We start from the raw sequence: 12,391 nt of genomic DNA, 5'->3' as shown, positions 1-12,391 counted from the left end.
AGAGCTCATTGTAGATATGGAGATAGAATTAGAAAACAGGGTGAGAGAATAAAACCCAAAACGCCATGTCCAAAATGTAACTGAGGCTTTCCCTGGACCTCTGAATGTAGATTGACCCAGAGAAATAAGAGGCAGGACCCTGCTCCAAGGTATCAATCAAAAGACAGATGGGGCATGATAGCAGCTGAGGTTACACCCAGAGAGAAATTCAGGACTCTGAAAAGCAATCAGGATTACAGTTGGGGAGAATACAGGCCTTTTAATCCAACAAGGCAGTATCCAATGCAAACAGCTCCAATGTAAATTGCCAGATGATGAGGAGAAATCCCAAAAGTGGTAAATAGAAGGGAATTAGATAGGTTAACTGCTTGGGGAAGAGGGTTTGCTAGTATTTCTACAGATGGAGAAGGAATCAGATGGGTACCAATGAGCCGTATTTGCCTTGTCCATCAGAGAGAAACAGAAAAAGAGAAAAACCTCAAAACAAAAGAAGATTTAAGAAACATCTGATGCTGAAAGAACATGGCTGACAATGAGACTGTTAAAAGAACTTTTAAAATCTTCATGAATCATTGGATTCCCTAACACAAGATGAAACTCTTTCAGTTCTTAAAAATCAACAAGAATCATTGAATTTCTTGTGATGAAAAATTGTTGATGAGACTATTGCAATACTTCAGAGCTTACAGGAAATATTGGATTCCTGGCACATGAACTAATAGATAATGGATTCCTTTTGGACTATTTCTAGGACTTTTGGATATGTGTAAATTCTTCATGTTGATTCATATTATTTGTTACGTTACTAGTAGCCTGTGTTATATTGCTATGTGCTTATGCAAATTATGTGTAATGCCTCCCATATTGATGGATTTATGTATACCATGTATACCTGTTTCACGTGAGCCCCTTTAGAAACCCGCTAATCTGATTTGATCTCCTATCTCCTTTGGTGTTTTCATCTCCCTTCCTGAGATGTTAGGGAGGGCGTGACCACCTTCTTTTTATGGTGTTTTCACTCTTTCTTTGAGCAGTCATGGGAAGGTGTGATCACCTTTTTTTGGGGTTTTCCCTGTAATGACCGCGTATTTAAAATCAGCCGGAGTCAGGAATTCAGGTTAAGGGAAACATCTTCAAACTTTATTGAAGTGAAGAGATGAATAAGGATTGCAATAGCAATATGGGCAAGAAAGATTGCAATAGCAATATGGGCAGCTGCAACAGGAAGCCAGCTAACAGACAGAGATCTGAGCTGAGCAAACCTCGCAATGGCAATGCAAAAAGTCTCTCCTTCCCCTTCCTTTTCCACTCCCCTGCCTCCACCCACCAAAATTGTCATTTCCTATACAACACATCAAGATTTGCACAAAGAGTGGGCGGGGCCATTCTTTCTCCAAGCTTATATATTAATAGAGTATGGTCCAATTACTATTTAGCCTCATGTGCTTGGGACCTCAGTGCATCAACTCCAGCCTCAGCCCATTACATTTCCCCTTCTTGAGAAGTCAGGGAAGTTATGACTACCTATGTTCTAAATCAAAAGAAAGAGGGAGATGTTGGAATCCTAGTGTTAACTCAACTTGAAACAAGGTGATAACTCAAGGGAGCTGTTAGAATCCTAGTGTTAACTCAGTGGAATTGATACAATGCTTATTGGTTCACACCTTCTAGAGAATCCTTACAAGGTGATTAAGTCGCAGCTAATACTGATAGAAACAATGCTTGTGTTCACACCTTTAGAGAGCTCATCACAAGTAAGGGAGATTCACAAAGTTAACTTTGTAACTTTGTGAATTCACATCTCCCCTAATCCCTCCCTCGGAGGGGAGGAATCAACCTTTGGGAGATCATATATACAGGGGACAGAGGCTCAGTCGAGAGTTCAGCTGAAAAGATTGAGGGGGAGCATCAAATCAGTTCAGGAGAAGCCCTCTCTCGGAGGCGCAACCAGATTCACTTCATCTCACACCACCGTGGTGGCTGGGCTCCTGCACTTCCCCCACTGAGACCAAAGTGGTCTGAAAGGCTCTCCAGAAAGCTAGCCAAGCCCCGAGTGAAGGAGACAAGAGATCCATTCCATCTTCCACTTTTGTGGAGGCAGAAGAAAACAGAGGCAAAGGACAAGCTGCAAGAGCTCTTAGAACCAAGGAGAGAGGGAGGCCTCTAAGAAAACTAACCAGGCTATATTGGAGACAATAAAAGATCTGAACTTTTAGCACCTGGCTGAATTTGGGTGATTATTACTCTTAACTGAAACTAAGGCTGCCTCCAGAAAATCTCCCCAAGAAACCTGCTTCCAGAGAGAACCATTATAGCATAAAGAAGAAAAACAGCACATTCCCCCTTACCCCACTTCCCAATATTAAACTTGTGAGCACCACTTGCCTTTCACAGCCCTCTCTTTTTAGGATCCCTCCCCTCATATTAGAGTTCTTCCCCTTTTTCCCTCACAATTTCTGTTCCTTTTTGCTTAGCTTACTCCTTCCCTTTTCACTTTTCCCCTCCCACTTTTCAATGAGGTAGGAGAAATTTCTCTGTAAATCGAATATATCTAGTAGTTTTCAAGCCAATTCTGATGAGAGTCAGATACACACTGTGTTCATCCCCTTCTCTTCTTTCTCTCAGATATAATAGGTTTCCTTTGCCTCTTCGTGAAATGTAGTACCACCACTTTATACTTTTTCGGTGCAATTTCCTTTCCACCTCTAGTTTCTTTTTTATATTATAGTTGTAAAACCAGATTATACATGTGTTCTTTATGTATACTTATAACAAAAATATACTTTCCAAGATTTCTTTTTACCTTTTTATGTTTCTCTTGAGTCCTATATTTGGAGATCAAACTTTTTGTTTAGTTCCAGTTTTTTTTTATCAGAAATAGATGAAATTCACCTATTTCATTAATGTCCATCTTCTTCCCTGGAAAAAAATGCTCATTTTGGCTGGATAAGTTATTCTTGGCTGCATACCAAGTTCCTTAGCCTTTCGGAATATCATATTCCAGGCCTTTTGATCCTTTAATGTGGATGCAGCTAGATTTTGAGTAATCCTTATTGTAGCTCCTCTATATTTGAATTGTTTTTTCTAGCTGCTTGTAGTATTTTTTCTTTGGTCTGATAATTCTGGAATTTAACCACAATATTTCTTGGAGTTTTGATTTTGGGGTCTCTTTTCAGTAGGTGATTGATGAATTCTTTGATTGTCTATTTTGCCCTCTATTTCTATTACATCTAGGCAGTTCTCTTTGATGATTTCCTGAAAATAGTGTCTAGGCTTTTTTTTTCATCATAATGTACAGGAAGTCCAATAATTTTCAGATTGTCTCTCCTAAATCTATTTTCTGGGTCTGTTGTTTTCCCAAAAATGTATTTAACATTTTTTCCCATTGTTTCATTTTTTTGGTTTGCTTGACTGATTCTTGGTGTCTCCTCAAGTTCATTTCCATTTGTTTAATTCTGATTTTTAATGAATTATTTTCTTCACTTTTTTATTTTTTATTTTTTTGGTAATTGTCCAATTGAGTTTTTAAGTGAGTTGTTTTGTTCTATGGAATTTTTTCCATTTCGCCAATTTTATTTTTTAGAAAGCTATTTTCTTTTTCCAGTTAACTAATTCTGTTTTCCTTGGACTTGTTTCCTTTTCCAGTTCACTAATTCCTTTCCTTTTCCCATTTTTCTTCTAGTGCTCTTCTAAGAGCTTTTTAAATTTCTTCTATGAGAGTCTTGTGTTTTGGGGGCCAGATCATATCTCCCTTTGGGGATTCATCTGGAGACAGTCTGTTTTTCATCTCCTCAGGTTATGAAGTCTGCTCTCTATCCAAATAGAAGCTATCTAGAAGAGCATGTTTTAATTTTTTGCTTATTTTGACAAAAAAGAATCAAAGAAAAACAAAATTAAAAAAAAAAAAAGTAAATGCAGTCTGCTTTATGGTATTACCAAGCTTCCTCTACAGACTACCGGAGGTAGCCTGCACAGCGGCCACTCTCTGAGACTCTTGAGAGTGTGCTGATGGGTGTTGGGTGGGTGTGGTCAGGTCCCCCGAGAGACTCCAGTGTTTCAGGATTGAGGTCTGCTTAGTGTGAGCTGCCAACTGTGCTCTTGCTGCCTGCCTGAAGTCTGCACCTGATCTAACCATCCCCGCCCGCGAGCAAAAACAGACCTTTTCTGGCGAATTTCAAGGATATCTTCTGTTGGTAAGGTATTCATAGGTTTTTTCAGTCAAGCACTAATTCCAAGGCCTTGTTATGAAAAAAAGTATTCTGAGGGCAAGAAGGAGCTTAGATAGATGCATGTGTCCTCTCCGCCATCTTGGCCAGAAGTCCATCTGTGCCTTTTTTTGATACAGCCCAAAATTATATTAGTCTTTTTGGATGCCCCTTTACATTGTTGACTCATATTGAGCTTTCAGTCCACTAAAACTCTGATTGGGTCTCTTTTTTTTCCATTCATTAATATTTTATTTTTACAAATCCATATAGAGTTTCCAACATTCATATCTTAAGATATTTTCTTCCAAATTTTTCTCCCTCCCTCCCTTTTATCCCCCTTCTCTAAAGACAGAAAGCAATCTGATACAAGTTAAACATCTCATTCAGTCTTTAAACATTTATTAGCTATATCTGCCAAATGGTCTAGTCTACTAGAAGCAGCTCTTTTGACATGTTTTTGGTTTTCCTCTTGCTGTGGCCTGAGAACTTCTAAATACATAACATTAGGGGTAAAGGTTGTTTCTAGGCTATGCTGCAGAAAAGAATAGCTCCAGAAAACAATTGCTGCTCTTAAATGGTAATGGAGGTCCTTCTCTCTGATCAAGTACAGAAAGTGAGTCTTCCCTGTAATTGGAGGACAGATCACCCTCTTATGAACAGTTTGGTAATTCTCTTAGAGATTTCCACTTAACAAAAGAATTGTACTTTATTCCTGGGAATTTCCTTCCCTAGTAATGCCAATGAGGTGGTTGAAACTCCATGGATCTTTCTTATGCGGGACCTCTGAAGTTGTTTTATTCCCACATCTTTTACCAGAAGCAGATCTACACTTGACTAAATTCCTCTCTCAGATGTTGTCTTAAGCCTTCTCTGATGATAGTGTCTCAAGCACTTCTCAGTGCCATTGAGTACTCCAAGCCTCATACATAAGAGACAACAACATTCATGGTATCTCTTCCAACCTTTCTGTTTTTAAATTACACTGACCTAGATAGTCTCAGCTCCTCCAGGAGTTGAGCTTGTCTCTATGAAGGTTCTTATTTCTGTATTCAGTCATGTGTGAAGCCATGAGACTTCACTTTTTGCTTGGGTCATTATGAGCACCAGAGCACGACTTTACCTTCTTGTGGGTGGTAATGCCAGTTTTTAAGCCTGTGATACCTCTTATTTTCCATGATCTTCAGATATCATTGTCAGTAAATTCAGCAGGCCCATCTCTATCACCTTGGTCCTCTCCTGTCCCTTGTCTTTGTCTCACATTTGACATCTTTCAACTGTATAGATTTTAAGTTTATTTTACCCAATTCCAGTTGTATGTTATTAGTAGATTATCTCAATTTTCATTACTTCCCCCATAATGCTTAGCAACCTGAGAGGAGTAACAGAAACCTGATAGTAAATATTGCCAGGATAGAGACTATTAAATGGGTAATGATAAGAAGGTTAGGAGAGTAAGGTATAGTGCAGTGACTAGGATATGAGTAAGTCATGTAAGTGTCAAATCATAGAATTTAGGCTTAATGTGGAAAAACATAAAACCAGAGTAAAGGAAGTGTTCTAGGAAGATAGTAAGAAGGTATCAAGGTGCTAGAAGGGAAAAGAAGGAAACAAGGATTTAAGTGTTTGGTATGTACTATACAGTATACAGTGTATACAGTGTCAGGAATACAAATCAAAGCAAAAAGATAGTCTCTTGTACTATTCTGGTTGGTTTTCTGGAGGTCTTTGGACCAGACTTTTTTTCAGCAGAGTAATCACCATGAGAATAGCTAGAATAAAGTCCAAAAATCTTTATTATCTCTTTCAAAGTCTTGTCTCCTTGCCTGGGGCTTGGCTAGCTTTTCTGGAGGTCCTCCCTAATGTGTCTTGGTTTCTATGGGGAAGGCAGGAAGACCACCATGAAGACTTCTTTGTCTTGAAGTCTGTCAGTCCAGGAGCTTGTGCTCCAGCCTCTAGTCCTCTGTCTTTCCCAAGTCTGTTCTAGGCCCCTTTGGTCCCCTTCCGAGTCTTTCTCTGGCTAAGTTTGTCCCAGTTTATATGCAGTATACTGAGTATAAACCAATCATTATATCACTAGGGAACCATTATTTGTTATAAGATTAATTCAGTCATACTGAACTGGAGAACTATTAATCACTATGCTAAACTGGATAACCATTATATTATTAATTTCACTGAGTTAACACCTTGTTTAAATCAATCATACAGAATTTCAGCCTTCTACAGTCTCTGTTCACAAGGAGCTGTTTAGTATACTCCAGGTGTGAGAGAAAGACAGCACACAGACACATGAGAATGAGCTGAAAAGTGAAGGAAGATATCTATTGTGATGTCATGGATTTGAAATCTAGAAAATTAGGAACAGGATCAGGAAGAAAATGAAGGAAGACCATCTTATGTCCTGCCATAAAATGAAAGTTTCAGAAGGAGCACCCCAATAAGAGAAAGGGGTGGCAGCCTTATGAAGGAAGTAGACTGTAGGTTCTTTTGGGGGAGGCCCCAGGTTATGAGAGAAGTTATAGTATGAGCCAGCTAAAATGGAGGCATGGTTTTACAATGAAAACTGCCCAGATCTATTAGAACCAGAAGGAAATGAGAAGATAGAAAATTCACTGATCACTTGCTGAGGGGTGGGGGGAATAGGGTGAAGAAAAGTTGTAAGAACATCAATATTATAGCTAAAATTGTGAGTTTCCATGTCAAAGAAAAGATACTACAAACAAATAAAAAGAAGCAATCTATGTGTCAGGACCATAGCCAGCATATCCCACAAAACCTTAGCAGTCCTGATGTCAGGAGGATCTGAGTTCAAATGTGCTCTCAGACACTTAACACTTCTTAGCTTAACACCTGGGCAAGTCACTTAATCCCAATTGCCTTAGCAAAACAAAACAAAACAAAACAAAACAAAACCCTAGCACAGTTTCTGTTGTAAATGAGAAGAGTCTTAAATAGTCATGGTCTTAATGAGGGTGGTAGTCTGCACCAAGGGAGAACTGCAAGTGATTTTGTATAGAGATCCATGATTAGCCTTGGCAGCTGATTGGGTGTATTGGAGTGGGAAAGAATTAATAGGTTATAAACCTAAGTATTGGGAAAGATAGTGGATAGTGGTGCCTTCAGAAGAAATTTGGAATTTGAAAGACAATAGATTTAGGAGGGAAGATACTGAATTTGATTTTTATATGCTGAATTTGAGGTGGCTCCAGTACATTCAAATTGAGAGGTCTAACAAGCAGATGGTTGGTAAAATAAATTTGGAGCTTAGAAAAGATGTTAGGGACAGATGAATAGATTTCTGAATTATTTGAATAGAAATAATTGGTCCCGAGGGATCTGATGTAACTATCCAGAAAGAGGACTTGGGAAAAGAAGAGGGCATAAATTTTATGATTTAACTACACATAGTGAGTAAGATATGGTTAATAATAAATAATCCAGCAAAGAATACTGAGAAGTATCAGTCGATTTGGTAAGAGGGATACTTGGAAAGAATAATATCATTAAAACAGGAGAAAGGACAGAGGCAAGATGGGAAAATGGTAGGAAACAGTATGGGTTTTCATCCACCAAATCTTCCAACCACCAGACCAAATCTTATTAGAGAAATTTATAAAAAGTTACAGTGAGTCCTTTGTCTTGCCCAGCTCAGTATAGGAAAACAGAAAAAGAAATTTGCAGATGCTGGGACAGGTTCAGTCCAGGAACACATTGCAGTCAGGAAGAGAATGGGTACCAGAGTAAGAGGAAGTCCTAGACCCAAATTGGGCAAGTAACAAACCCATACCAGAGCTTTGTGACAAGAACAGAGAACTGGTAGCTTTATCACCTCTCTTTCTGAGTCACAGATCCCAGGGTAAAATGAAAAAGGGACCTGCACACAAGGGTGGCTGTGGTTAGTGTACATAAAAGGAGGAAATTTAGAAGCCAGCAGCAATAGTAGTACGGTTTAGATCCCTTTCAAGCCCAAACTACAAAGGAATAAACAGGATGATTTTTTTAAAGTTTAAAAAAAAAAACTGATGGAGGGAAAGAACCTAGGAGGAAAAGATGTTCAGCATTGTTAAATACTGCAGCAAATTCAAGAAGGATGGAGACTCAAGAAAGTCCTCTGGATATTTCATTTAAGAGATAAATAGAAGAGTAAGTGAAGTAGAAGTAAGAAGTAGAGACATTAAAGGCAGAAAGGAAGGAAGGGGAGGAGGGGAGAAAAAAATGGAGAGAAAAAGGGAAGAGGAGAGAAGGGCTAGGGGTTTCCTCTGTGTCAGGAACTTTCTCAGTGTTAATGAATTTTGCCTCATTTGATCTTTGGAACACTCCTGGGAGGAGATGCCATAATTATCATCCTTATTCTCCATGAAATTGGGGTATATAGAGCTTAACTGATTCAGGATCAGTCGGTCAGTTTCTGAACTTGCATTTGAACTCAGATTTTTCTGACTCCAGGCTCAATCATCTATCAACAGTAACCCAGATGGAGGAGAGGTCTGTCAGGAGATAGTTTTAGAGGATGGCAAGGCCAAGTGTAGTTTTTGTTCTTGTTTTTTAAAGGATGGAAGAATCTTATTGATAGGTTTGAAAGGGGATGTTTGTGTGTGTGTGTGTGTGTGTGTGTGTGTGTGTGTGTGTGTGCGTGCACGCACGAGCTCCCTCACGTGTGTGTCTCTTTGTCTGTGTGTGTGTGTGCTAGGAAGACAGGTAGGTGGACAGGAAAGGACAAATTTCCCGGGGAGACAAAAAGCAGTGGAATCAAAACAGAAGTAAAAGGATTGCCTTTGATGAGGACCACCTCACTTCTTTTTCAGAGACTAGAACAGAGAAAAACAGCATGGAGATGTTGTCAATTGGTTTGGGTATATGTAGTAAGGAAGAAGAGGGAGAGCAAAATTGAAAGCTCTCTAATGAAATAGGAATTAGTCACTTGCATGTATATGATGTTTGTCCTTCATTCTCAAAGATGATCATCACATCAAGGAAGTAATGCCATGACACGCAAATGAATGTATACATGGGTATGATGAATGAACTAAAAGGAGGACATTTTGGATAGGAGAAATGGCATATTTGAGTGTTCTGGCAGAAGCAGTCAAGTTTTATGCAAATAACAACAGATATATTTGAATTGAGGAGTAATGAAGAGTAAGGATTGTCAGAAGGATTGAATAGTTGGTAAGGATATTGAAACAGGCCTTTTGAAAAACAGATTAGCTATTCAAGTGTGTTGAGTGGAGGGAAATGGAAAAGGAGAGAAAGAATTAATTCTACTCAGAGAGAGGAATACAAATGTGATAGGATAAAACTAAGAAAAAAAAATTGAGCTTAACATTACCAAAGAAATGAAGGTTTTCTATCTGCAGAATAGGTTTTCCAGGGACAGTGAAGATATTTCTGAAACCTAAATCACTCTAAACTATTCCAGGTAAAGCATAGAAAAGGGTATATAATAGTACTTGCAGTCTAGCATTTCTAACAGGATGGAAATGTCCAGCATGTAACTAGTAATGTAGCCCTGAAGATTGAAAAATGACTCGAAAATGCAAATTAAGACACCTGTGAGATACCACTACACACCTGTCAGATTGGCTAGAATGACAGGGAAAGATAATGTGGAATGTTGGACGGGATGTGGGAAAACAGGGACACTGATGTGTTGTTGGTGAGCAATTTGGAACTATGCTCAAAAAGTTATCAAACTGTGCATACCCTTTGATCCAGCAGTGTTTCTACTGGGCTTATACCCCAAAGAGATACTAAAGAAGGGAAAGAAACCTGTATGTGCAAGAATGTTTGTGGCAGCCCTCTTTGTAGTGGCCAGAAACTGGAAACTAAGTGGATGCCCATCAATTGGAGAATGGCTGAATAAATCGTGGTATATGAATATTATGGAATATTATTGTTCGGGAAGAAATGACCAACAGGATGATTTTAGAAAGGCCTGGAGAGACTTACATGAACTAATGCTGAGTGAAGTAAGCAGAACTTAAGTAGGAACAAAAGGATTTGCAACTGTCAATGCTGAAAAATTACCTATGCATATATCTTGTAAATAAAAAGCTATAATAAAAAAAGAAAAAGAAAAATGACTCGAGGTTGGAGATATAAGTCATTTGCATATAAGGGATAATTGAAAGTAACAGGAATGAATAAAAACATCAGAAAAAGTGCTGAGGGAAAAGTGCTAAATCTAGTACATGGAGAATCCCTATATTTAGGGGTGGGAAAGAGGAATAGGAGCTACTGAAGAAGAACAAGGAGAACTAGAATAGTGTAGGAAGCAAGAAAGGAGGCTTTCAAGAAAGTGTCACTCAAAAGATGAGAACCGAACCACCTACACTTTCTCACCTGGTCTCCTTGGTGCTAGGCAATTTTGTCTTCTCCTAATTGCTACTCAATGATGTTAAATATTAAGTTGTCTATGTTCACTTATGATTTATTGTGATGTCTTTTCTTTCTAGGCTAAAGGTGGTGGTTATGAGAGTGAGGATGCATATCAGAATGCAGAACTCATTTTTCTGGATATCCACAATATTCATGTCATGAGAGAATCTTTAAGAAAATTAAAAGAGATTGTGTACCCCAACATCGAGGAAACTCATTGGTTATCTAACTTGGAATCTACACATTGGCTAGAACATATTAAGGTAAGGTCTGTGTTTTTATGGTCTGGGCTAATACTATTACTAGTACTGGTTTTATTTATTCTTTTATCTATCTTGTTCTCATGTAGTTGGTTCCAAATTTATTGTAATTCTTAAACTAGGCAGCTAAGGGTCAATGGATAGAATGCTGGACTTGGAGTCAGGAAGACCCAAGTTGCAATTCAGCCTCAGCTATTCACCCATTTGTGTTACCCTAGATAGGTCACTTAACCTTTCTCAGTCTCACTTTTTCTGTAAAATGGGAATAATAGCATCTTAATTAACAATATTATTGTGAGGATCAAATGAGGCAGCACTTGAAATATGTTTTGCAAACCTTGAAGTGGTAAATAAGTGCTGTTAATTATTCTTAAACTCAAGGGAAAAGATAGTTTTGCTTTGGAAGATCAGTTTTAGTGTCTGTTGTTTAGGTGAAGGAGATGCATTCTTTTTACCTGTTCATACTCCCCCCTTCTGGAATATCCTTCACTCTTGTTTATCTGTATCCTACTCTTTTTTTTTTTTCCAAGACTTTGCTAAAGTGCCCACCTCCATAGCACTGTTCCCTGTTTTCCCAGTTTATGTTGATCACCATTTCCTTAACTACTATAAAGTTCTTATTGTTTATATATTTCTTTTTTGGCCCTTATATATACAGCTTTATATTCTTTTCTCTTTCATGTATGTCTTGGTAACTAGTAGAATTTAAGCTTCTTGAAGACAGGGATTATATATTTCACATATCATTAAGAGCTCCCTTAGTATTATGCAGAGATGTTAGAGATAATAAAATGTTTAATAAATGAATTGAAGATGAAACTTCGGCAATGAAATCTGAGTGTTGAATGTTTTATTTCTAACTTAAATAATGAATGGGTCCAGGGTGGATGGACCCATTCAGAAGGACTGTTGGTTCAGAGGTAGATTGAAATATTGCCACTGATGCTGCTTGTGTGACCTGGGGCAAGTCAGCTGATCAGGGGCCTGTTTCCTCTACAAAATAAAAATCTTAGAATAATGGCCTCTGCTGCCTCTTCCATTAAAACTATGATCTTATCATTCTATAAATATGAGTTATTAACATAAAGTAGTTATGTTAAGTAACTGAACTCCTTTAAGTTGGAGCCCAGGTTCCAATGGCCAACAACATATATCCAAACAAAACTAGATTACTTCAGCTTCTTTATTAATATTCAGAATGAGAAATCTCAGAATCTCAGAGTTGGAAGGGAGCCCAGAGGCCTTCTAGCTCTAGCTAAAAGAACAACTCCTCCTTACCCTATACCAGACAGGTAATCATCCATTATCTCTTGAGGTAGTCTGTTCCTTTTTTGGATGGCTCTTAGTAGTTTTCCCCATATAAATCTATCATACTAATTTGCAATTTGCCCACATTGTTCCTAATTCTAATTTCTAGTGCCAAGGAGTAAAAATCAAATCTCTCCAATACATGTAAGCTTTGTGACTGCCTCAGAGAAGCTGTCGTGGTCTCCCTAAGTTTTCTTTTCCACACTAAATGCTTTTCTTTCCTTCAGATCAGAAATG

General features: G+C 38.3%; 1 protein-coding gene across 3 annotated transcripts in view; it reads left to right on the top strand.

Annotated features, from left to right (window-relative positions):
* The window catches only part of MTMR2 (myotubularin related protein 2), a 111,892-nt gene that overhangs the window by 85,819 nt on the left and 13,682 nt on the right, over positions 1-12,391 (top strand). For all 3 annotated transcript variants that reach the window (XM_051986833.1, XM_051986831.1, XM_051986832.1), the window contains one exon: positions 10,664-10,849. In XM_051986833.1, coding sequence (XP_051842793.1) covers positions 10,664-10,849 — 186 coding nt within the window. The remainder of the gene's footprint in view (positions 1-10,663; positions 10,850-12,391) is intronic.

This window comes from Antechinus flavipes, chromosome 3 (genome assembly GCF_016432865.1).
Source record: "Antechinus flavipes isolate AdamAnt ecotype Samford, QLD, Australia chromosome 3, AdamAnt_v2, whole genome shotgun sequence".
Lineage (NCBI taxonomy): Eukaryota > Metazoa > Chordata > Mammalia > Dasyuromorphia > Dasyuridae > Antechinus > Antechinus flavipes.
Note: the sequence above shows the minus strand (reverse complement) of the source record. Positions and strands in the feature narration are given on the sequence as shown.